Source organism: Oryzias melastigma, linkage group LG22 (genome assembly GCF_002922805.2).
Source record: "Oryzias melastigma strain HK-1 linkage group LG22, ASM292280v2, whole genome shotgun sequence".
Lineage (NCBI taxonomy): Eukaryota > Metazoa > Chordata > Actinopteri > Beloniformes > Adrianichthyidae > Oryzias > Oryzias melastigma.
In genome coordinates, this window is record NC_050533.1 from 17,063,955 (window position 1) to 17,087,615 (window position 23,661).

The 23,661-nt window shown below is 37.8% G+C and overlaps 1 protein-coding gene across 2 annotated transcripts in view; it reads right to left on the reverse strand.

Moving 5' to 3' along the window:
• The window catches only part of LOC112142498 (connector enhancer of kinase suppressor of ras 3), a 49,878-nt gene that overhangs the window by 5,582 nt on the left and 20,635 nt on the right, over positions 1-23,661 (reverse strand). The window contains exons 3-21 of one of the 2 annotated variants that reach the window (XM_024265932.2): positions 22,129-22,331; positions 21,864-21,951; positions 17,881-17,922; positions 17,005-17,124; positions 16,850-16,909; positions 16,230-16,298; positions 15,989-16,135; positions 13,835-13,959; positions 13,416-13,612; positions 13,251-13,337; positions 11,438-11,688; positions 8,818-8,855; positions 8,205-8,247; positions 4,692-4,745; positions 4,227-4,266; positions 3,545-3,714; positions 2,428-2,501; positions 427-498; positions 264-328 (exon numbers count right to left, since the gene is read on the reverse strand). In XM_024265932.2, coding sequence (XP_024121700.1) covers positions 264-328; positions 427-498; positions 2,428-2,501; positions 3,545-3,714; positions 4,227-4,266; positions 4,692-4,745; positions 8,205-8,247; positions 8,818-8,855; positions 11,438-11,688; positions 13,251-13,337; positions 13,416-13,612; positions 13,835-13,959; positions 15,989-16,135; positions 16,230-16,298; positions 16,850-16,909; positions 17,005-17,124; positions 17,881-17,922; positions 21,864-21,951; positions 22,129-22,331 — 1,945 coding nt within the window. The remainder of the gene's footprint in view (positions 1-263; positions 329-426; positions 499-2,427; positions 2,502-3,544; positions 3,715-4,226; positions 4,267-4,691; positions 4,746-8,204; positions 8,248-8,817; positions 8,856-11,437; positions 11,689-13,250; positions 13,338-13,415; positions 13,613-13,834; positions 13,960-15,988; positions 16,136-16,229; positions 16,299-16,849; positions 16,910-17,004; positions 17,125-17,880; positions 17,923-21,863; positions 21,952-22,128; positions 22,332-23,661) is intronic. The other variant, XM_024265939.2, reaches the window with a different exon arrangement.

The following is a 23,661-nucleotide window of genomic DNA, read 5'->3' on the forward strand; positions in this document are numbered from 1 at the left end:
TTTTGATTTTTTTTTTTGAGCCCCATAGGAGATTTTGGTCCTATTCATTTTATAATGGTTTGTCCCGCTCTATCATCATTTTCAGGGGGCCTCATCCACTAAGTCCAGAACCCCCATGTACAAGGAGCGTTAAAATTTTTGTGAGTTTGTTGTGAAATTTTTTGCTCGAAGAAAGAAGAATTGCAAAAACAGCCTGATCCTTGCAGTCCAGAACTGCTAAAGGTCAGAATGAAACAACAGAGATGGATTTGATGGATCACTACCTGTTGCTGCATTTTGTCTTGGCGCTTCGTATTGAATGGAGGCGAGCCCAAGTTTGTTCAGCCACCTTAAAAGAAAAAGTCAACACATTTTTAGCACAAAAATGGAACACTAAAGGAAACATAATATATATATATATTTAACAAACTCCGTCATGTAACTCACAGGCTCATGTCCTCTTGACTCTCAGCAGCAAAATAAAACATCATGACCTGAGGATGGCAAGCTTTGAATGCACTGCAGGAGGAAAAGCAGATGTCAGTATTGTTCTAAAATTGATCCAAAACGGAACAAAATGAACATAACATTACAAATAGTTTCCAAAAAAAGTGTATATACACATTCATATTTTTATCACAATAATAAACATTATCAGGAGGAAGGGAGGAAGGAGCCTGTAAAGCTTTCAGGCTAATTGAGGCTTAGTTAGGTGTTTTTAATCACTGAGATGATGATCAGATATGAGTGTATCAAAGTCTATTTATAGAGGCGAGCTGTACAAACAGCTTTTCCTCTTTGTTTTTCTTTTGAGTAATCTAAGTAATGACATTAACTTTTATTATTTTTTTTTTAAATCACACAAGCTTTATGGTCTACTATATTGGCTGGATTTGGTTAATTTTTTGAACAAGACTAAAAAAAAATTTTTGTTAACCACTTTTAATGCAAAAATTACAGAAAATATAAACTTTTATCTTTACTTCTCCTGCTCATAAAAAAGTGATGGCCTGTTAGAGCTGTGAAAGCTCCAGCATACTCAGATATGAAACAAAAAGATTTAGCATGAAAACAAAAGAATTTAAAACCAATGAAAAGGTCAGATTTAGCTGGGAATGTGGAACTTTTTTCTATAATTATCGTTTAAAAGTTTCAGATCTTAAAAAGGTACTGTACAGTTTCACAGTGACCCACTGCGATGAAAATGGTGTTTTTGGTGTTTTTATCATTTTCTTGTAGCATTTTTCTGAAGATGGAGGACATATATAAAAAACATTTAAGCAGAAATTGCATTTGTGAGTATTTCTTTATTATTATTGAATCAGCAGAAGAAGGGAGAATTCAGCAAAAAATAAAAATAAAAAAGCATATTTGTGAAGCAGAGACAAGAGTATGCATCCGAATGGAGACAACTAGATTTATATACGTCTTTGTTTCTTTGTTTGAGCTGGAATCTTGCTTAAAACTGGCTCTAACATTGCTCAACGTCCTACAAAACAACATAGCTTTTTTATTTTTTTTATTTTGGAAAAGGCTTTTCAACCTTTGAAAACACGATGACGCCTCTTGAACACTAGAAGACATTTACGTGACTTGTTTCTTTACAAAAAAATTTGACCACCGTTTGAACTGTTATTGGCCAGGACAAAAATAAAAGCACAGGAACATCTAAACACATAATTGTCCAAAAGAACCATAATTTCCTTATACTAAAGTATCCTTTAGCCGCTGCAACAACCTGACATTCAGTGCTGTAAACTAAACGTTATACGGTTTTAGCTAGACTTATGGGTATAGCAAGTCAGCCAAAAATACTTTTTATATGCTGTTAAATAAAACTGCGGCTTCAGTCGAGGGCCAAAGGTTCACCTGAATTGCAGTCAAAAATTGTCCTCAGTAAGCATTTGTCTTCTACTCTGTTGTTTTTCTCTTCTTATTTTTAGAAACTGAAGCAACAAACAGATTTTATTTGTGTCGCTTTGTTTCATAAACACGTTGTGTGGAAAAAAAACGCAGTTTTTAAAGCATAAAAAGATGAAAATTTAATTATAATTTAAACCGTCAATTAGTAGAAAACCTGTAAGTTAAAGTTAAAAGTTCAAACTGAGCTTTAGCACACCATTAAGCTAGAAATGGTCACCGAATATTCGAATAGAAAACTGCTATACAAGTATACAACATTTACCATTACTGGTGCAGAACGGAGTAGTTCTCCATCATCAGAAACATGCTCTAAGAACATTTTAAAAACACCAAAAACCCTATTAACGTTGGATTGAATCTTTAAAAACCCATAGATATATAGATGTATTTTTCCATACAATAATTTAAAATAAATAAAAAGACAGGAGAGCAACCCTGTTTATTATTTTTGTTGCTTTAGGTTGTTTTTGTGGCTCTACACTTCCCATGCACTTTGTGTTTTCCAGGTAAACTGTAGACGCTTACTGTTTCTTCCTGCACTCGATGGCCACGTCCACCACGAAGTTGGTGAGATCAATGTATCCTTCAGCCTTCTCTGCCTGCAACACACAGATTGAGCCACAGTGAGCATCAAAAACCCACTTCCTGGAGAGGACACCTGCCGCTGGTTTGCATCTGACGAGTTTGACTGTTTTCTGCTCTTTCGTAAAAGGAGTCATACATTAAGCATGACTGAAGCTCGCATGCCAGGAACTCAAACCCGCCACTCATGTTTGCCTAAACGACATATTCAGGAAATACGGGGCGATGCAACAACACAGGGCAGCAGACTGAGTGGGGAGGGAGTGTGACTCATGTGGCCCTTTCAGCTCGACATTATGTGACTCATTCTGTGTTAACATACATGAATGTAGATTTTGCTTTTATGTTTTCAAAAAACACCTACAGATTATAAATATTTAAAAAAGACACATTTTCTCTGTTATAAAAGAAAATACTACTTTTTATTCAAAAACTTTCCAAACAAAAAAAAATGTTGTCTATACTATATTAGAAATGGTTCACGTTCTTTTTAGAGATACAGTAATATTTAAATATTCATACTGTTAGAGAAAACATTTTTATTTAAACAAGTTCTGATTTACTATAATATTATCTAAGCTTACAGCAGTCTTAACCACAATGAAAATATGACCACATTGCTTTGGTTTTTGTGATTTTTTTTTACTTATTTTGCATTTTTATGGTACCAGTAAATATACTAAAAGGAGAAACAGAAAAGCGAACTCTGTTAGCCATTGCAGATTTTAAAATAGTCTTTCAAAAAGTAAAAAAAATGTGAATTTCTCAAACATTTATGTTGCTGACTTCTTTTGCTTAAAAAGAAGAAGAATTTGTATGCATCTACTTTGTGTTTTAACAAACCTTTAAGCGACTTACATTGTTTTTTTAGTTATTCTAGATTTAGACTAAATTTAGTGAATTTATCTGTTACATCAGAAACTAGCAGCATGTTTGCAGGCCACAAAGTATGCTATTTACACAGATAACCTGCACAAATGAACAAGTCAGAGCACTAAAAATATATATTTAGCCCTGGTATCTTGTGGTTTGTGCAACTACAGAGGCAAAGTTTACTCACCAGCTGGTTGGTGTACCAGTAGAGAGCCGTCTTCTTCAGCACAAACCAGTATTTCTTCCACTTTATACCCAGGAAGCCTTTGCTTTCTTTCTTCCTGTACAGCCAGCCCTGGTGATCTGGCTGACCCAGCTGCTTGACTGAAATCCGTCTCCTGCTCATTGTACCATTGCCTGCAAGCACAACAGTGCACAAAAATATAAATATGTAACCACAGACAGCTTGACCGGCTTGTTTCTGGGTAAAATAAAATGCCACAGCATTAAAAGGGAGCCTTTTAACATCCCGAACAACTCAAACCTTTCCATTTGACTTGAATTAGGCCACTAAGTTTCCATCAATAAGCAAACGGGTTCTAAAAATAGCCCAGTACAAATCAAGTAAAAAGGTTCGACTTAAAAAGGCTAGGTTGTGTTAAACCCTACCTGCGATGGCTGTAACTCTGGAGGCGATAACAACAAAAAAATATAAAATAAATAAATAAAGGTTAGTCCTTCAAGAAGAGAAGATATGTGGTGCAAAGGACTCCAGACGAGAAAAAGTGAATTGAAAGTAACCGAGGGTTGTCTGATTCCCCTCTTCGCACTCTAATAGCTCCTGGCACTTTTCACACTCAGAAACAAGATTANGGCTGGAAAAAAAAAAAAACACCACAAAAACAAGCACATAATGTGAGCTGGCTTACCTCCTCGACTCTTCTTCTTGGACTTGTGACGGAGGGAGACCTTTAGGAGAGCAGAGGAAGGGAGAACACAACAGGAGATGAGAGGAGGAAGACCGGAGGAGTAAATCGGCAGTCTCAGATCGCAGCGGTGTTAAGAGAAGAAGCTGTCTGGAACATCCTGTTTCTCAGAAGCATCGTCTTTGAGCTGCTCGCGCTACTTTCTGACAAGTGAGACCTGACTCTCAAGTCTGTTCTCGCATATTCTCTTTGCCTCCGTTTTGCTTTGAACTCCCAACTGACACTGCTGGTTAAGAAAGAAAATAAAAATACAGAAATGAAACAGACACGCTCGCTTCATCCAGACGGTTGGTAACCCTGACAGCACAATGCAACAGATCAAAGATGGCAAAGGGAAATTGGAGAAGCAGAAGTAAAGGATTTGTTTGCCCTGGTAAATGTCACCTTACACAAAAAATAAGTACTCACTGGATTGTAGTCATCAGCAGCCATCCGACTCGTCACAGATAATGGGAAGGCAGCCTGTTTAAAGAAACCAAAATAAAAATTCATCCGAAAAATGGGTTGAGTGTCAACAACCACAAGTAAAGGGGGACACAAAAAAACACTTTTTCCCCCAAAGAGGAAGTGATGTCACAGGTATGAAGAATCTACTTAGTTTTTGTTCTGTATTTTAAGAAAATTAAACAGCTCCACTAATCTCCACTGGAAATAGGTGAAAGGGACTGAGTTTCTCCATTTGTGAAAAAGGAAGTTGAGTCAAAAAAGCTTTAGTCAGGAGCAGCAACTAAAAAGAGTCAGAATGTCAGTGGTTTAATCTCCACCCACCAAATACCTGGAGGAACTCTATCGATACTTGAGTGCCCCAAAACAGCCTTTAAACATTTGCTTCACCTCACAGCTTAACATCCTAAAAAACATTGTGAAATTTCAGCTGTTGTTTAACTTCCCCTGCATTGCAGAGTTCCTTATTTCTAAAGCTAAGAGCTGCCTTTGCATAATCAACTTCTGAAAAACTTTTCATGAGCCTCAGAAGAACTCGATGTAAATTCACAAAAAAAACAAAAAACAAAAAAAAAACAGGCTTTTGTGAGACTCCTTAAACCACAAACTCTTAAAAAAAAACTTTCAGTGAGGTCAGCAGGAAAAAAAAAAACTCATACCCAAGTCTTTAAAGTTCCTTCTAAAAGTCCCAAGTGATCTCCATCAAAAACATTGACTGAGTGACAGAAAAGCATTGCAACAAGCTCTTAAAAAAAGCTGATGTTGCACAACACTTCTCATCTGGTTCTCCGGATGCTAACAGAAAACTGATAACCACATCAACCACAGCAAATAAAGAAGTCAGTTCAAACTTTCATACTTTCTTTTCTCGTCAAAAAAAACAAACAAACAAAAATGTAAAATAAATCCAACTTGGTTATGAAGACTTGAATTTACTTTCTGGAATGATTAAGTGAACAGATACTAAAAAACTGTATTTTTGTGAGTTGACAGCTTTTATTTGAAGGTCTTCTTCAAAGACAGTAGCTTTTGTGAAAGTGAAGGCAAACAAAATACTGAAGATGCACCCCTAAGCTCAATAAAAAAAGAGCATAAGGAGGAAATATCAATATTAGCTAAAATGTCAAAGCTAAAAACAAATCAGGTTTTAAGCTAGCAGCTTGTTAGCATCACTATTTTCAAGAACCTGTTAAAATAATTCGACAGACAAAGATTATCACGCAAACATAGTTAACCTCAGAATTACCTGCCACCACAATTTAAACGAAAGTAGTTTGAGGCGAACTTTCCGCTCAAAGTCTGACCAAACCTTGGCGAACATGTCGTTTTAAGTGTTAAAGGGTTCAAACCAGCCTACTCTGGTTTCAGGTAAATTTGGGTCATTTCAAGGTATGACCCGCTTCACAGCGTGTGAAAATTTATGTTTTATGTTTCGTATTGTAGTTTTTGTTTTAGCTCTGAAGAGAACTTAAATTGTGTATTAATTTATTTGAACTTTTAGTATTTATTTTTTGGGAAAAACAATTAGGTTCTTAAAATGTACTTGCAACTCCCATTATTTTCCACTAGGTGTCGCCAAATTCCAGCTATCAACTGTGTTGTCAACCAGAAACATTTTTTGACAAAACTCAATTAAAAGTTTGAACAAAATAAAGATTTGTTTGATTTTTAAAAAAAATATGTGTCCTATTATATTTCATCAGAAAAATAGGATGTAGCTTTAAACACATATCAATCAGTTATAGACATAAACAAACAAAAAATATCGCTATCACAAAATTGGCAGTGTAAGATGAAAGCTGACAGGCAACTAATGCTGGTATTATAGGTTAGTTAACTAAAATGATGCTTTCAAAATATTCCACCATAAACACAAATGATTGTACTATTTTTATTTTTGTATTAAAATGAAATCTGGCTTTTTTTTTTTAAATTAGAACATTTTCCAATAGCTTTTTTCTTTATAATTAAGTTTCTTGTAGTGAGAAAATAGGCTAGAATTATAAGAAAAAGAGAAAATGTATTAAATCTATGAGCTCAAATATAGTTAAATTATTTTTAAATTAAACTAATGAACAATTTGAATGACTATTTAAATACAAAATTACCAGAATCTTTGTGAAAAGTGGAGTTTTTAGACTAATTTATTTGGGTTATGGTCAAAACTGCACCCGATTGATTTGTTTTATCGCTCTACTAGAGGCTGAGAAATTATACAACAGGTGACTAAGAAGAAAGAATAGAATAGGGGTTTCAGGTTACAGAGTGCTCTGTGTTCTGTGGGAAACTGCAGCCTGGCTGTCAGCACTCCTCTCTGCTCAGTGAAAAGCAGAGTTTCAACTGTTGAGTTGCATTCATGCACCAATCTTGGACATTCTGCACTAAAGTGCCAGGATGGAGGCAGATCAGCCATCGCATTTCTAAATTATGTTATTATCGTCTTCATTTCATTTCAGCTTAAATAGACAATACTTCTCTTTAAACTTGTTGCACTACAGCAGCCTCATTATCTCTTTATGACAAGAAACTTCCTGGTGTTACAGCCCATAAAAAGCCTTTAATTTTCAGTTAATTTCATTTTATTGAAACGCTCTATCATTCTAGTTCATTTCATATTTCTCATACTCAACATTCCCCTGGTAAAGAGGCATTTCCTGAGGCCGTGTTTTGGCAAAAGTGAGGTAATCCTGCCCGTGACTCATGTCAAAGACCTCAAAGATTGGCATGACCGCCCATTGGTCACACCACTGTAGTGCTCAATCTCCCATCATGATTCCTGCTGAGGATTGTCATGGCACTTAGTAAATACCCCCTCAACACTGTGCATGAGTGTGTGTGTAACAAGCAAAGGACCAAACAGAGTAGCTTTTATTCAGCTCGTCTAACTCACAGCGTTAAAGAGGGTGCAAGACTCCGTTTTTGAGCCAGCAAACCACTCAGCTGCAGCTACTTATTACTCAACTGAATCAACACTGTTTATCTAAGGTGAGATACTTATGTGACACTACATAGAGAAAAGCAGACTTTGATATTCTCAGTTATGTAGAAAAAATACTGCTAATTCTTTCTTAAATGTGTGCATAAATATACTTGTTTAAGTAGGATTTTTTTCTCTTGCTCCGACAGACTGAACTAAAACCACTGACTCCATGGAGGTGCATCAGTGATATACCAGCCAACAGTGACTCATCAAACTGGGGAGTTTGGTTTTATTTGTGTGCAGGCAGTATGTGAGCCACACAACACCCATTTAGGCAGGTTCCACCAAGGTCACAATAACAAAAATGTTGATTTGGATGTCTTATCATTGTGTGATGTTTTTTTTTTTTTTTGGAGGGGGGGGACTAGAAACTTCCTGTATCTCCCCTCAAACCCCGAGCATTCCTCAGATTTGCACTGGGACTGTACCAAATTCAAACTGACACATGCAGGTGCTGGGAGAGACAAGCGCAGACGGGTGGATAATCGGTTACTCACTGCTTGAGAGAAGGACCAGGATCGAAGATTTTGCTGATTGTATCTGCAGAAACATGAGAAAAACAACTCATGTATTGGGGGTTTTAATCCAGCACAAAAAAATTCTAAAACAATTCTAGTTGTTTTAATTCTCCTTTTATACCTAGAGACTTATTTTTGAACTGATTGATCTGCTAAAATCCATTTGACACCTCATTAAAGCCACTGTCAGTCAAACTGCATCAGTTAACGTTGATGAGTCAGCTGCTTTCCTATGAGGTTCACTATAGCATGATCCAAATCTGGATAATATGTTTTGATCAAGCATGCAGCCCGCCGGATGTGGCGCTGGGGGGCTGCTCCTGGAATAGAATTGGTTGGAGGGGGCGCGCAGAAAGGAATTTACTCAGCCTTGCATCCAAATCTGCAACGCCTTTACATTGACATGCTTCCCAGTGGGATGGAGATATTTAGAGCTAAAAAGAAACTCGATTTTTCATAACTGGGATATATCCTTTTCATTCCCTGACTTGTTTAAAAAAAAGTTTCCTGCCACTCCCTGCTGGAAAATGAACCCCCGCCCTGATCTTTTATCTCTGTGTTCATGTTGTGAAAGAGAAGTGTATGAACTCACCTGTTGAGGAAGTCACTGCTAGAGAACCAGGATGATTCCTGTGATACATAAAAATGAATATGTTATCGTTTCCTAATCAACTCTGGGACAATATTTTGGTGCTGATGCTGGGATCCATGAAATCTAACTGTAAAGCTGCTGACTCTTCTCATGAAGGAAGCAAAAATGTTCATAAACGAATGACGTCTCTGCATGACAGAAGTAAGGTCTCTTCTTTGTTGCTCAAAGCAAAAATGAAAGAAAATGTCATGGTTTTGGAAGATTTGTGTCACCATATTACAGTCAGGGATTAAAATCAAAATTTTGATAATTTCTTTAAATGTTTTTGACAAACTGTTTTTATAGCTACGTCCTACGCAGGAAAAATGGTAAAAGTTTGGCAAATGGCATAAAAAAGGTTTTTGCTGCATCTAAAATTGAAAAGGAAACTTCAGAAGTTAAGAAAATGTTTCTTAAAATCAAATTTTGCAGACTTAAGACAGGCAGAATCCCCCTAAGCTATAAGGAGTAAAAAAAATAAAAAATAAATGTAGCATAAAAGATGATGAAAAAGAACCGCAGTTCAGAGATGCTAGAAAGATACAGCGGCAGTAGAATTCCTTGGTTTTATGTATAATTGTGTTAAATAAAAACATATTTTGGTGTAATTTGTTTTTCTCCATTGTGGTGATTTTGATTGAGATAAAAAAAAACACATTTTGTATCAGTTTTGTACAGAAATTGAGATTCTCCTAAAGGGTTCACATACTTTTTCTTGCAACTGTATGACTAAACCTTTTTTAGCTTCATACAATTGCATAATCTACATCGGTGGATATGCTTTTATTGTGAAATTTCGACTTTTTAAAATAAGTTGTTAAATGTGGCGTCTGCTGTCTGGATTGGTGATGCAACTGATGTATTTCTGTCAAAATAAACATCACAGAACGATATTGAACTGTTGAGCAGCTGTTTAAAACAAGAACACAAAAAAGCTAATTTTATCCAGAATGAGATAAAAGCAACACCTTAAAATAAAATTGATAATCCTATTTGATTATAATTAAATTTTTATTTTTAATCCAATAATCATTGTGCTTTGTTTTAATTTCCACAGTTTTAGTAAGAAACGATTCCCTGTGAACACAAAAAGCAGTGATTTATCCATACCACATGCACAAACGAGCAGAAGTTCAGCATATTACTCCGTGTAACAATTTCTGACGTGCAAGCAGAAAATGTTAGTGGTTAAAGTCAAACGCAGAGGCTTTAACAGAATGCAGGTAGTACTTAAGCAGACCACAGGTTTCCACAAAGTGAAAATTAGGGAGGACCGCAGGCGACTACAGCTCAGCAAGCTTGGGCAAAGCGAGACATGGAAGGAGGGAGGGAGTGAAGAAGATACAGGAGGATTCTTAGATTAAACACAAGATCAGGCAAAGAGGTGAGTGGATCATTACATGATGAAAAGTGGTTGACAGGGATGCACTTTTCATAGGCAGGGTAATGCTAACCTGCCATGTTAATGTTTAAAAGACATCAAATGTTCAGGGAAAATAAAAACAAAAAAGATCCTCTTTACATAACTATTACAGAAAAAAGCAACGTGATGCTAGCTATCCTGTTTCAACCTAAGCTTGAATTACATAGCACAACAGTCTGCTCTAAAAGGGTTTTTTTTTAATGAAAACCACAAAATAAAGAGGTTTTATCTTAGCATGCACTTGTGAAATAAAGACAGTACAAGAGTTCACTGAAATGAACTGGAATTTTTAATAAAATGTTTTTCAAATCTTACAAAAAAGGCAGATAAAGCAACAAAAGATACATTGTCCCTGTAGATTCTCAAATAATACTGTCTTTTTTTTTTATTGTAGCAGGAGCAACCAGTAGGCCCTGACAAAAGACTGGCTTCAAAAAGGCCAGCAATACTATATTGTTTCCCCACGGCCCTTCAGGTGTTCAGTACATATAGAATGTCACTGCATAGCTTCAAAACATGTACAGGTTTATGCCAGCGAGCAGTTGTCAACACCTTTGGACCAACCAAAGCAGCACTGTCAACTAAAGTGACCATCAAAGATTTTATGCATAGCTTACAAGAGGCATCATTGGCAGACAGTAATGCAAGTAGAAGAAAAAAATATATATATCAAGAGAAGCAATTTTACTTACAAATTGTTCTTACTTTTTCCACAAATGATGCAGGTAAAACCAAATGAGCATAAAACTTCAGTGTTTGTTAAATAGAGAACATGGTGACAGAAACATGGCATAAGTTAATATGTACAGAGATGTCTTGTAACAACACACAAGGCCACAAGAGTCCTAAACCTGAACAATCTGTATCGTCTTGAGGCTGAAGCCTGCAGTAAGAGATGATTATGGGCATTGTTAAAGGGGTAATGATTCAACATAGTACTACACGAGCAAGTCTGGCTGAAGAGTAGTAGTTGGTAGTAGGGAGTAACACCAGGGAAATTTGGAGGTTGGGGAGAGAAGTGTGAGAAAGCCCAAAGCTGCCCAGAACCAGCCGGATGTTAAAGGCACTGAGGAAGAACACAGGACAGGAGCGGCGAGCCCCGGCACAGGAAGCACGTCATCAGTGAGTCAATAGCTTAAGCCGCGTGATCCAACTGACCAGTAGTGAGCGGTCTGCCGACTTGCGCCTGGAGAAGGGGGCCACGGGGGCCTTTTTTATGTCTTCTTGGTAGGGAATGGTGGAGCTGTTGTGGAGGTCCGTGTTGGAGTAGAAGCGGTTTCCTCGGATGTGATCCACGCGGACTAGGTGACGCCCCCCCGGAGGCCTGAACGATGGGGATCCAGATAGGACCTCCTCAGCAATGGTGGGGATTCGCTCGTTACTCATGTATCTGTACAGAGGGTCTTCACCTAAAACACAAGGAGACACATCAACCCATCGGATAACCAACAATCATTTTCAATTCAAGAGTTCTCGGCAGTCTTTAATTATGATTGTACTGTTTTTAGCCAAAAATAATTTTTAAAAAGTGTTGTTTTCTAGACATAGTTTCTACAGAGTAGCAGTAGTTTATTAGAAATTCACCTCTGAATTGTGGGTGGGACTGTTAGCACAGAGTAAGCCTGCCCTTATTTCCCATCACCCCTTTGTTTACACTCTCTCCCGCTAGCTTACAGCCTTTCATAACCCCAAGCTAACATTAGCAGTGCAACAGAAATGAGGGGAACCTGGTGGCAGACAAGATGGCGGCTGAAATTCTTTAGCCAGAAGAAAGTCCAGATCTGGAACAATGTAAAAGTCTTAACAGTTTTACAAATCTCAACACTTCTGTAACTATCCTTTTTTAAATTAATAAAGCGCTTACCCTCTTTTGACGCATTTTAAGCTAACCCTGAAAACTAAGATGTTTATTCACATTAAAAGTTTTAATAAAAGCGGCTCGTACAATTTCCACTTCCAGCTAATGATTTTCAGCCGCCATCTCGTCTGCCACCAGGTCCTCTTGACAAAAATGTCTCGTCTTTTCTTCATTTAGTGTTTGGATTTATACTTTATTATTTTGCCTCTACATGTTGGATTTTTTTTTATAAAATGAAAAAACTATTAGATAAAAATGTTTGGAGTTAACATAATATTTACTACTCAAAAATTAATTTCAGGCTCATTGTAGAATTACAAGTGGCTTTTTCAACCCTACAATGTGGCACTTTGATTTTGAAGAAAAATGTAAACGATTTAAGATAAAAATGTTTTTCTGATTATTTTGTTTTATTTTGTCATTTATTTTTAGAATTTTAACATGTCAGGTATTTGAAAAATGATGACAAAGGATTTAAACTACTTTCAGAGTAGTTATTTTATAAATATATATAATTTTTGTAGTCCTTTCATTTTTTAAAATTTGGATTGTACAGCAATGTTCTCAAATCTATATTGGATAGCAAAATGAGGAAAAAAAAATCAGAAAAGACAATTCTAGACTGGACGTTCTTACAATTTTAGTTCATAAGGAGAATCTTAATTGACACAAGGTGTATTTTATTTTGAAAGGACCTTATAAGTGCTGCTGTCAAAAGTAAGTTAAAATGATTGAATATAAAACTGTTACTATTTAGTTATTGTAATTTTTTAAAAGCTACATTTTGAAAACAAATGGCTTAAAAACAAAAACATGAAATAAAGTGTATTTTTTTAAACATTGAGGTTAAGCTTAGTGGCTCTCACTGGGTTTTGGTCAGTAAGAAACTGGTCCAAGTGGCTCTTTTTAGCGTTTAAGGCTTTAGACCTCTTGTGTAATATAATGAAAAAAAAATTAGATGCGGTTGTACTTTAGATGAATATAAAACATTGCCACAAAAAGTTTAAAGGATAAATTACTAGAGCATATTCTAAAGTAGTAAAAAAAAAGTAAAAAATCCCTACACTAATGAGACAGAAATCTAAATAATTAAAATAAAACATGTTTTCATACCTTTCCTTCCCTGTGGCCAGGGTTTAGCATAGGACTCAGTCACAGTGACACATGCATCCACAGGCATCGACAGCGGCCGAGGTTTACCTAAAGATTTAAAGCAAAAAATGTGTTAAACTTGCCAATTGTTAGATCTGAATGAGATTCCCGTGGTGTGGCACTGACCACGTGAAGGCTTGTGCTCCCTCATCCTGGGCGGTACCATCTGCACCACGCCGGCATCAGTGGGACGGCCCGGATTTAACTTGTCGTAATCTGCAATGGAGCCGTGTCTTCTGCTCTCCTGGTCCAGGAAAGAGTTGGGCGACTCTGAGCCCTTTGGTCTTTTGTTTATGCTGGAGACGGTTTCTGCTCTCAGTTCTCTGCATAAAAACAATAAATTATTAATTTTATTGATGTTGTCTTGAAGTTGAGTCATGGCAACTGGACTTAAAATCTTGGTTGACACGTTTCGCGGTGGCGAAACGTGTCAACCAAGATTTTAAGTCCAGTTGCCATGACTCAATTGCAACTTTTTTTGATAAGTACAATTAAACTTTAGAATAAAAGCATAAAATGAAAAAAATCCAAAATGGATGTCTCACCGTGGCGTGTACGGCACTTGAGGAGGAGGAGGAATGTAAAAATCCAGGATAGCTGGCTTCTCTCTTTTGGTGGACCCGTTAGCTGAACTACAGGGAGACTGGGCTCTGATCAGTGAGGAGTTATTCTGGAAAAAACAAAAAAAACAAAACAGTTATTAGGCATTAAGATTCCATTGTGCTTATCGTTTTAACGCTTAATTTGCACTGCCAGCTGAAAATAAATTAAATTTCTGCCTATAATTTATGGTTAGCTTTCTTTCAGCTCCCAAAACAACAACTAAATATGTCTTTCTGGCTAATGGGCGGAGCTCAGGAGATGTGGTGAGACATTTAGTGCTGGTGTGGCTTTCCAAGTACACATTTTGTTGTTTGAGGTACGGAAAGATTGGGAGTGAAGTCCAAAATAGACAGAGACATTCAACATCACCACAGTTATGTTCCCAACATGATGACTCTCTAAGTTAATAGCATATGTTCTCCTGCAGCCCAGCAGAAGATGGATTTCAGATAAATCCAGTCGGTACTTGACGCCTTTGCGTTTTGGGAAAGGCACGACTGTCACCGGTTTGGCTTTTAAGTCTGGTTATCACAGACAAACTGAGATGGTTAGCGCAGATATTCCTGGATACTTGTTAAAACAAGACTCGTGTTAACATTGGCCACCATTGTCTTCAAAGCCTCTTTGTTGCTTCCAGAGACACACTCTGGTATCACCTCATCTAGCTTTCTCAGGTTATTGAACGGGCTGTACTTGATAAGACAGTTTCACCTCTTGAGGACTACATGTCTCAGCTTACAATGGGCTTATTCACTGGAAGTGCTCACTCAAACCGTAGACGTTAGGGATACTTTGCTTAAAAACTCAAGTAAATGCAATTTTCATCACTATTAGTTTATTTTTGTTTTTAAAGATCCACATTAATAACCTATTTAACGTGTTATTGTGGCATTTTTCTCACTATGGAGGACATTTATAAACAAAATGACATTTTGACACATTTCTGAATCAGGAGCAGATGAAAAAATGCAGTTGGAAAAAGCTTGTAGCTCGGTGTGTGGGAATGACCTGTTGCAATAAATCCATATTTTAAGTAGGACTAATGGTAGCCTATTGTGTTTTCTTTAAGTTGTTTCTTCTGTCCCCGTACTAATCTCTTATCCCTTTGCAAAGAAACGCTTCACATACAACTTTTTTCGTGTTGCACGCCGCCAGACTACTTTTAATGCTCAAGTGATGTAAAAGAGAGAATACTGTTGTCTTCAAAATCCAGATTTTTCAGAATAAAATATTATTTAAACACAGTTATTTTGCTTCCTTGACTAAACTTTACAGCTCAAGTACTTGAAGGTGTAGCTGAGAGAATCTGGTTATTAAAAAAAAAAAATGTTGAGACTCAAAAGTAAACAAGTATAAAGATTTATTTCTTCCGTGGTCTGGTACCAATTGATCCACGGACCAGTACCGGTCCGCAGTCAGTTGGTTGGGGACCTCTGTTGTAAACGACTAGATTCATGACGTACATCGTTTTTGCTCGACATTTTAGCTGCACCAGTAATATTATATTGGGGTTGTAAGGAGCTGTAAGCTAGCTGGAGCATTTTTTTTATTTATTTTATTTCATTTAGCAACAATACATTTCATCAAATTAATACTAAATAAACATAAAACGGTTAATAAATGAAAAGGAGCAGAAAGAAAAAAAGCGTATACAACCTGTCCCTATTGCTAAATCAACAAAATTAAATCAAATCTATCAAACAAGGAAGATTTTAACAGATGGATGATAGGAAATGGGGGCAGGCTTACTCCAGACTAACACAATTCAGAGGTGGATTTGGAATTAACTCCTGCCAGTCTGCAGAAACTCTGTTCTGGAAAACTACACTTTTTTGGCTAAAAACGGCATATAGGCTTTTACAGTAGATCAAAGGATGATCGGAGTGGAACTTCAAATGAAAGACGGTTATTCTTTTGTTAGAGTTAAAAACTCCCAGAATCCTCAGGGTGACTCTGTCCAAACCTGTCTTTGGGGCCTCCTCTCCAAAAAGCTCATAATTAGTTGACAAAAATGAGGCTGACAAAGCCCATGTTTTTCTGATTTTTGAGGCAGAAAGGAAGAAAGTGTGAAGGGGCATTTGAGGATGTGTTTGCACCTGAGGTACAGGAGGTTTCCAGCGCATGTTTTTGAGCGGGGCGGGGGTGAAACCAGGTGTTCCCGAGGGCCTCTTCTTGAGTAGTAGCGCCACACCTTTGGGGTCCTCCCTCAATTTCAACACCAGGTTTTTAAGCTGCCAGCCCACCTAAGGAAAACAAGATCATAAAAATGATTTTTTTTGTTTGTATCTTGTAAGTTTACAATTGTGCTGATCAAATAAAAAACAACTGCATTCTCACCACTGTCTGCTGGTTGACTTGAATCACTTCATCCCCAGCATGGATCCTTCTAGACAGATCTGCAGGAGACTAAGGAACACAGGAAGAAAATAAGTGTTAACATCTAAAAATTACTTTTGTGCTCACAAAATCTTACTTTGTTCCATTTGAACGTCTATATTTGAGATTCTTTCTTCAAACAACACATTTAAAGAAAAAGAAAGCCTATTTTTGAGAGGGAATATCAGAAGTCGTTTCGACACCAATGCCAAACAGGATTAACTCGTCATAGCCTATGATTCAGGTGCTGATTCACATTTTGGGACTTGGGGGTGTGAGAATCCCACTGTGGCGCTGCTGCATTAGTCACCTAATGTTTGTTTCGATGCAGGGAAAAGGTTGAACATCTTTTAAGGAGGTTGTTTGTCAGATTTTCTGCTTCGTGATATGATGAAACAAATGATCCCCTTTAAGGATGAGTAATGATTGATGCCGTTAGATTTTGGACCTCGGGGTGTTTCACATTCAAAGAAGATGAGAAAGCTCCAATGTTCTACCGATAATATAAGCTTGATTTATTTTTTGTGATCAGTTTAATACCTTAATAGAGAGTGTCTATCCATGGGTATTGTCACACTTACGTGTTCTGTGGTTCCAGTGATGACATGTAACCCATCATAGGTGGACTTTATGTACATGCCCTGGATTATAAAAAAATACAATTACAGATCTGTTGTAATGTGTGATGTAGGGATTCTTTAAAACAAAGGACAAAAAAGTTGATGGTACTCCTCACCAGCCCTTCGCCCGGCTTGATGTTGGTTAGCTGGACCTCCTCCAAGCAGGTTGACTGACTCATCAGGGGGTCGGATGTGGTTCTCACAGTCTGATCACAAATACTGTTCAAAGTTTTAGACTGCAGGAAGAAGAGACAAATCAAAGGGGCTCTGTCATTTAAGAAAGAAGCACACGACCTGACTGACTTCTCACTGTGATCATAAGTGGCGTGCTAAATCCTCTAACGATGCGCTTTGTCTATGAAGGCTGGTCTTTTCTGTGCCTTACAGGTTGGGTCTAGTCGAGTTACTCTGCTTCTCATGGCTGTCATGCCACAGGGGTATTATCGTTCATTACTCTTATTCCCTGGGTACGCGCCTCTTTATTCGCTGGCATTTGTCATAATCAACACTAAAGTGGACAATCATTTTTGTAGTAAACTAGTTGCTATACTAAAATCAGCTTTTTGTAGACATTCCTCCAAAAAAAGTCCTATACTTCTTTTATTTTTTTTACAACAGTGTAGAGTGAAAAGTGAAGACAAATGAGACGTATGCAGGAGCAGCATTTGGGGAACAAAGCTTCATTGCTCAACGGGACAAACACAAAGCGTATGTGGACTACAACCGTTTCATCCGAGAGCATTAGACAAAGCTGCGTCTGAGCCCACAGAGTCTGGAAAACGTCAGCAATACTGATTGATGGCCGGGGTGTGTTAGCGCCGCCACATCTGTTTACGATCCTATCGGACAATCCGCGGACTTCCCTCAGAGACTAACCTTGTACCTTAAAGCGAGCTGCAGCGCCTTGCGTACGAAGACAATGGGGTTGATTCTCGAAAGCACCGGGTTTTATTTAGACTTGATTATGTACAATGTCAAGAGAGAATACTCACAACTTCCAGGATCTTTTCTTCCATTATGTAAACACTGCAGTCCTGTTGCAGGGAGACATTGATGACAGGTTAGACACACGATTACTAAACAACAGTTAACAAGTATTTCTTTCAACATTTGGATGTACCAGCAAGTGTGTAAAAATAGAGCAAAAAGATACGCTGTGTTGGTGTAAAACAAACTTTTTTCCGTATTACTATATGCTCCAATTCCCTTTGTGGGTCAGTATTATAGTTGTGCACCTTAAATACTTTGAAAGTCATTTAGTGTGTGCATGACAAAACAGGTTAAACGTGTAATCAAGCTCAGATTAATGTTCCTCCAAATAGCGTTTTGGTTTCACACAAATATTTAGATGCAAAACTGCCTTTTTGGTGCTGGTGGGTGGCCTGATGGAGTCTCCCTAAATATAAAAACTGATTTTACTTTTTTGTATACAAAAGAATAACAATTTTTTAGTTTTTTTTTCGCAAAGTCAGCTAGAGAATTCTCTGTCAAAGTGTCCCTGCAAAGCTGGACTTCACACAGCTGAGGCAACAGCTGCGTTGACAACTGTGTTGTTGGAGGTGAAAAGAGCTAGTCAAAGAGAGGGGGGGTGCTTCTCACAGTCAGTGTGTTTTTGCGAGGGGGAGGGGGTTACAGAGTTGACTTCCCTTGCGGAAGTCCTCCGTTAAAAACACAGGTGAACCGCTGCCACAACCTGTCTACACATAAACACCCTTAAGCCTCCTGTAGATTCCTTGAGGGCCCTTACAGGCTGCAAGCTATTGTCAAATCCAAAATAGAAGTATTGCTGCGACATGTGTGGACATGTGACGAGCACAAAGGCAGATCACTGTGCAGACAGCAAATGGAGGTCAAGTAAACTTTTTGTATTCCACTACAGTCTTTGTGTGTGTCATTTTCGAGTTAATAACAACATGTTTTCCTTTTTCAAGAATTTGGTGGTTCAAAGAAAAAAAAATCTGAGCTGTGCTTTAGTAAAAAAGCAATTGCATGTTTCTTTGTCCCATGTTTGGATGACTAGACTGTCAAGGGGCATGAGTCAAAACAAAAAAAAGACATATTTTGAAATTCAGAGGTCAGGGAACACTATATAATTATATGCTGCAGAGAGAAAGCGGATGTCTTAGGATTTACTAAACGTTTGCTACACAGCAATCAGTGAAAACAATTGTAGGGATGAATGCCCTGAATTTGTTTGGGAGATCATAAGTAAAGCTACGTTCACACAGGACTCAGAAATCAGCGTTTAAGCAACCACTTTCATTAAAAAGATTATGTAAATGCACGTTTATGCAATTTTTGGGCTTCCATGTTCAAAACTCTGGCATCCAAATATCGCTGCTTACGTTTTTTAAGTCTGTTTTTTGGGCTCTATATACAAAATGTACGGCCACTCAAACCCATTGGAACTACAGCCAATCAGGTACTCCGATTTGGTAGTGACGTATGAGTAGAGTCCAAAACACGAAAGTGCCAACCATTTGAAAATCGATTATGGAGGATAAATTGTTATTTGCATTTTGTGCTTGGCTGGAAATATATGACACCAAGTCTTTCATACATCATAATAGAGCGGTGAAAGAAATAGCCTGGAGAAAGATTTGAGATTTGCACGGCTTTAACATTTCGTATACTGTGGTTTTTTATAATAAATATCAATTGTGCTTATTTTTGTGAGCAAATAAATGCATAAATATTAAGATAAACTGAAAATTTCTCAAATGGAAAGTGTTTTTTTTTTACTTTTGACAAAAACTGATATGGCATTTTTTCAAAATAAAAGACTTCCTGTCCCAAACAGGAACATTCAAGTGAAGAAAATATATTCCTAATCAACACGGGACAAAAATTGTATTTTCTATTGTTATTGTTTAGGTTTACTTTGGTGAGCCGTCATCTTTTTTCCTACTTCTTCTGTTTTTTGGAGCAAAAACATGAAACATGATTGGCTAATGATCCAGTAGAAAAAGTATATGAAGAATACACAAATCTATATATTTTAGCCACTCCATTCTGAATTGCTTCAAACCATTGTTATGCAGCATAAGATAAAATGTACTTAAAAGTCATAAATTAAGCAATCACAAAAGATCAGACTTTTGCCAAAGTTTTGCCTATTATTTGTAATCTGTGCTTCTGGAGGAAGCCCAGAGCAAACAAAGCCAAATAATGTCAGCAGGGATATAAAAACCTTTACAGTTTATCTTCTGTGTTCACCTCATCCATAAATGTATAAACATAAGTAAAATAAGTTAAATCAGTGCTAAGTTGGCAACATTTACTTGTAAAAATCATTATTATTTTATTTTTCTTTAGCCAGAGAGCCACTGTGGAGGGGTAAAAGAGCTGCATGTGGCTCCGGAGCCTCGGGTTGCAGACCTCTGGTCTAGTGTGAACACCGTACGGTAAAAGCGCATTCAACAACATGTTCAGCGCATTCTTAATCGCACATCACATACCCAGTGTGTACGTAACATAACCGCTTTGAAAAGAATTATGGACCCGGGCCAGTTCCCTGGGAGAAATGATCCCTCACACTATGGACCGGATCCCACGACCAGTGTGGATCAGATGACTTTATGCGCAGATCTCTGGGCCTTTGATCTGCTGTCAGAGTGAATCTGTATTAGCAGTGAAATGGCTAAGCAGATCCCAACCTGTGACTTCCTGATCATCCGTCTGTCATGAAAACATGTTTGCTGATGGGTTTATCAGACACAACTCAGTTCTTTGCTTGATATTAATGGAAAATAAAGAAATAACGTCAACGTCTTGTTTCATCAACAGTGGGGGAAGTGTTCTTTAAAACTCTGACCTCCAGCTTGATGGGTTAGCCAAGACGGGGGACGTTTTCACAGTTTCATGGCTGTGCTCCATTGTAAGTGTAAACACAGGCTTCATTCAGCCACAACACATAAATTGGACAGTCTAGGAAAAAAAAGCCTCAATTCTTGGGTGAGGTTCGCTAAGGTCTCAACAGAACACAGGCTGTCCTCCCCCACCATAAAACGAATCACCGAGGCGGTCTCTTGTGCAGCCTCCTTTATAAAACAAAGGCCGGTCCACATGAACAATCAAAACAGATTAAAACAAAGCCTGGATTACAGATTTTAAAAAAAGTTGTAGTTGTTCTTCAACTTTGAGAGGATTTGGGAAACTGATGGACAAAACAGACCCTGTTCCAGAAAACCTTTCACTCAATTCTTATGGGACTCATTCCTTAGCAATCAGAGGTGGATTCTGTCCTATAACCTCTGTAGTTTTGACAGAGTAAGGGGAAATATAAACCCCACCTTCTCCTTGATGACCATGACTAAGGCTACAGTAAATCACTAGAAGTGCTGAAAGCCCAGACTGTAGCGAGGAAATGGGCACTCTGGGAAAGGAATTTATCTTGATGCCATCCCCACTCACAAAAAAATGACACCTGCAGCCTCAGAAGTCACATTCAGTGACAGTAGTTTAGTCTAGTCTGCTCTGCATACTTATGAACGTGGCAAGGAGTTGTTAAAAACGTGAGTTCAAAGCTGCAATCCTGCTTTATCGGTTTGCTCTGCTGCTGCTGCATTGGAGAGCCAGAAACGGGAACCACATGGCTGAAAGAGAGCAGCGGCTCGAGGAATGTTGGCAGCAGCCTTTCAAAGCGGTGCACTTTTATGAAAATGGAAACGCAGGAGCAGCGTTTACCAATAAAAGTCCTCACACTGAGGGGGTCGCCTCATTAACCAGCATGAAGAAGAAGCAGGGGGAGAAAGTTCCCAAGAAAAACATAAGCTTTTGTAATTATGTGCTCAGACTGGAAGCTTCGGGCTTGTGCCGAGTCTGCCAGATTAAATCTCCCACAACACTTTACTCGCAAAATTCTAAACTGCACGTCTGTGCCCCCTGGGCCGGAATGCGCTCAGTGGAAAAAACGATTCTGAGTATGTTTCTTTGGATCATGCTACATGTTAACTGTGGAGCAACAAAGGCAGACCTGCTGAACTGTGGTGGTGAGCTCCAGGCACAGCTGAATGATCGTGTTTTTGGTGGCTGTGAAGTCACTAATCCCTGTGAGGGGAGTCCTGGTGAGAGACAAAAATGACAAAAATTACAATAAAATTAAAAGATTACAGTGAAAGTAGGTATTTAGATATGAATATATCGAAACGTGTGCTTAAAATGTCATGTACAGCTATGTCAGCAGTACTTAAGCAGCTCCTCTTCTTTCTGAACAGCTGAGTGGTGTCGAGCACAATCACCTGTCGAGCCACGCCAGGAGGCTCTTGGCAACGCCGATCAGCTCCACCACCATGGTAAGGAAGTCATTGGGCGGCTTTCGAGAAATGGTTCCGTCATACTCTGGGTTTTTCCGGCGATCCGCTGTAGCCGTGTACAAACTGTTGGTTGCAGCCCTCATCCTTGCAACCAGACTCCTCAAGTTGTCAGTTTCCAACCCATAGTTCTGGAAAAAAGTTGTGAAAAGGTGTCTTAGGGAATGGAAATAAATATTGTACATACTGTATATCCACATTTAGGAACCCTTAATAGTCTAAGGCCTTTTTGAGCATTTTTCTATTTTACAGTTTGCTCCAATAATTCACCCTTAGAACAGTTTCCTGTGATTTGATGTCCATCTTTTTAGTACAACCTCAGCTTCTTTTTTCACTGATATTTTTTCATTATGTTGCATGGTAAGCCTGAAACTGTACACAAAACTCAATTCAGAATAGCAAATTTTGTAATTTTTTACTGCAAAAATGACAAAAACTGAGATTGAAAGTGTACTGACAAAATTAAAATGAACAAATAAAAAAAAGTCAAAACAAATTAATTAAAAAAATGGTGAACCTGCTCTAAAATATACACAAAGATTTCTCCCAAGGTGTAACTCTTGTATTGTTTGTTTTAAAGTATGAATTCTAAAGCATATAACCTTTTTGAAACCTCCGGGTTAAATTTTGAATGAAAACTACATATCGGATGTGATTGGTAAACTCTGAGTGCAGAGACAACTAATGGTTAAAGATGTGCACTTCATTATTGTATCGTATCCCCTTCCGGCCCCTTTCAGGAAACTAGACGTAATGTCCAAAGTTTTTTTTTTCTTTAACAGATAAGATTTAAGGCCATTCGTCTGGAAGGATATCAGAGGCGTAAAATTCCCACCACCAGTTTCCAGATTCAATCGGTCGTTTCCATGAGGCATCACCTGATTGTTATCAAGTGGAGCAAAGTTAGCATTCTTGAGCCTGGGTGGTTTCCTGCCTGTGCATTCCTCAGATTTATGGTCACTTTGAACAGCTCCAGTCAGCAGGTGACTGCTCCACAACACTATCTTCTCATTTTTTTCCCCTGGGAGAAAGTCGCTCCTCTATCACCACGAATTGGGGGATATACAGTAACTGCACATGTTACTGCACAAGTATTTTGATACTTTTTATTCAGTAATTAAATTAAATTTAACACTCTTTTGAGCTCAGTTAATATGCCACAAATTACTTTAACCTAAGCAAACATTATAAAAACATGTTTTTTTTAAATGAAGAAGAATGCACTGGAAGCATTTTACTGATGAATATTTTTGACATTTCTATTGATCAGCATCATACCAGCTGAGATTCACAAACGTCAACTTTTTCTTTGAAATCCCTTTCACTTGATGTCAGTTCATAACTAGAAAAAGAAACAACATTTTTTTGTCTTGAACTTATTTTTTAAGTCACACTAGAAGAAATTCTTTGCACCAATAAAGGGCTATTGCTGTAAACTGAACTGAGAAATTTAAACCTGTT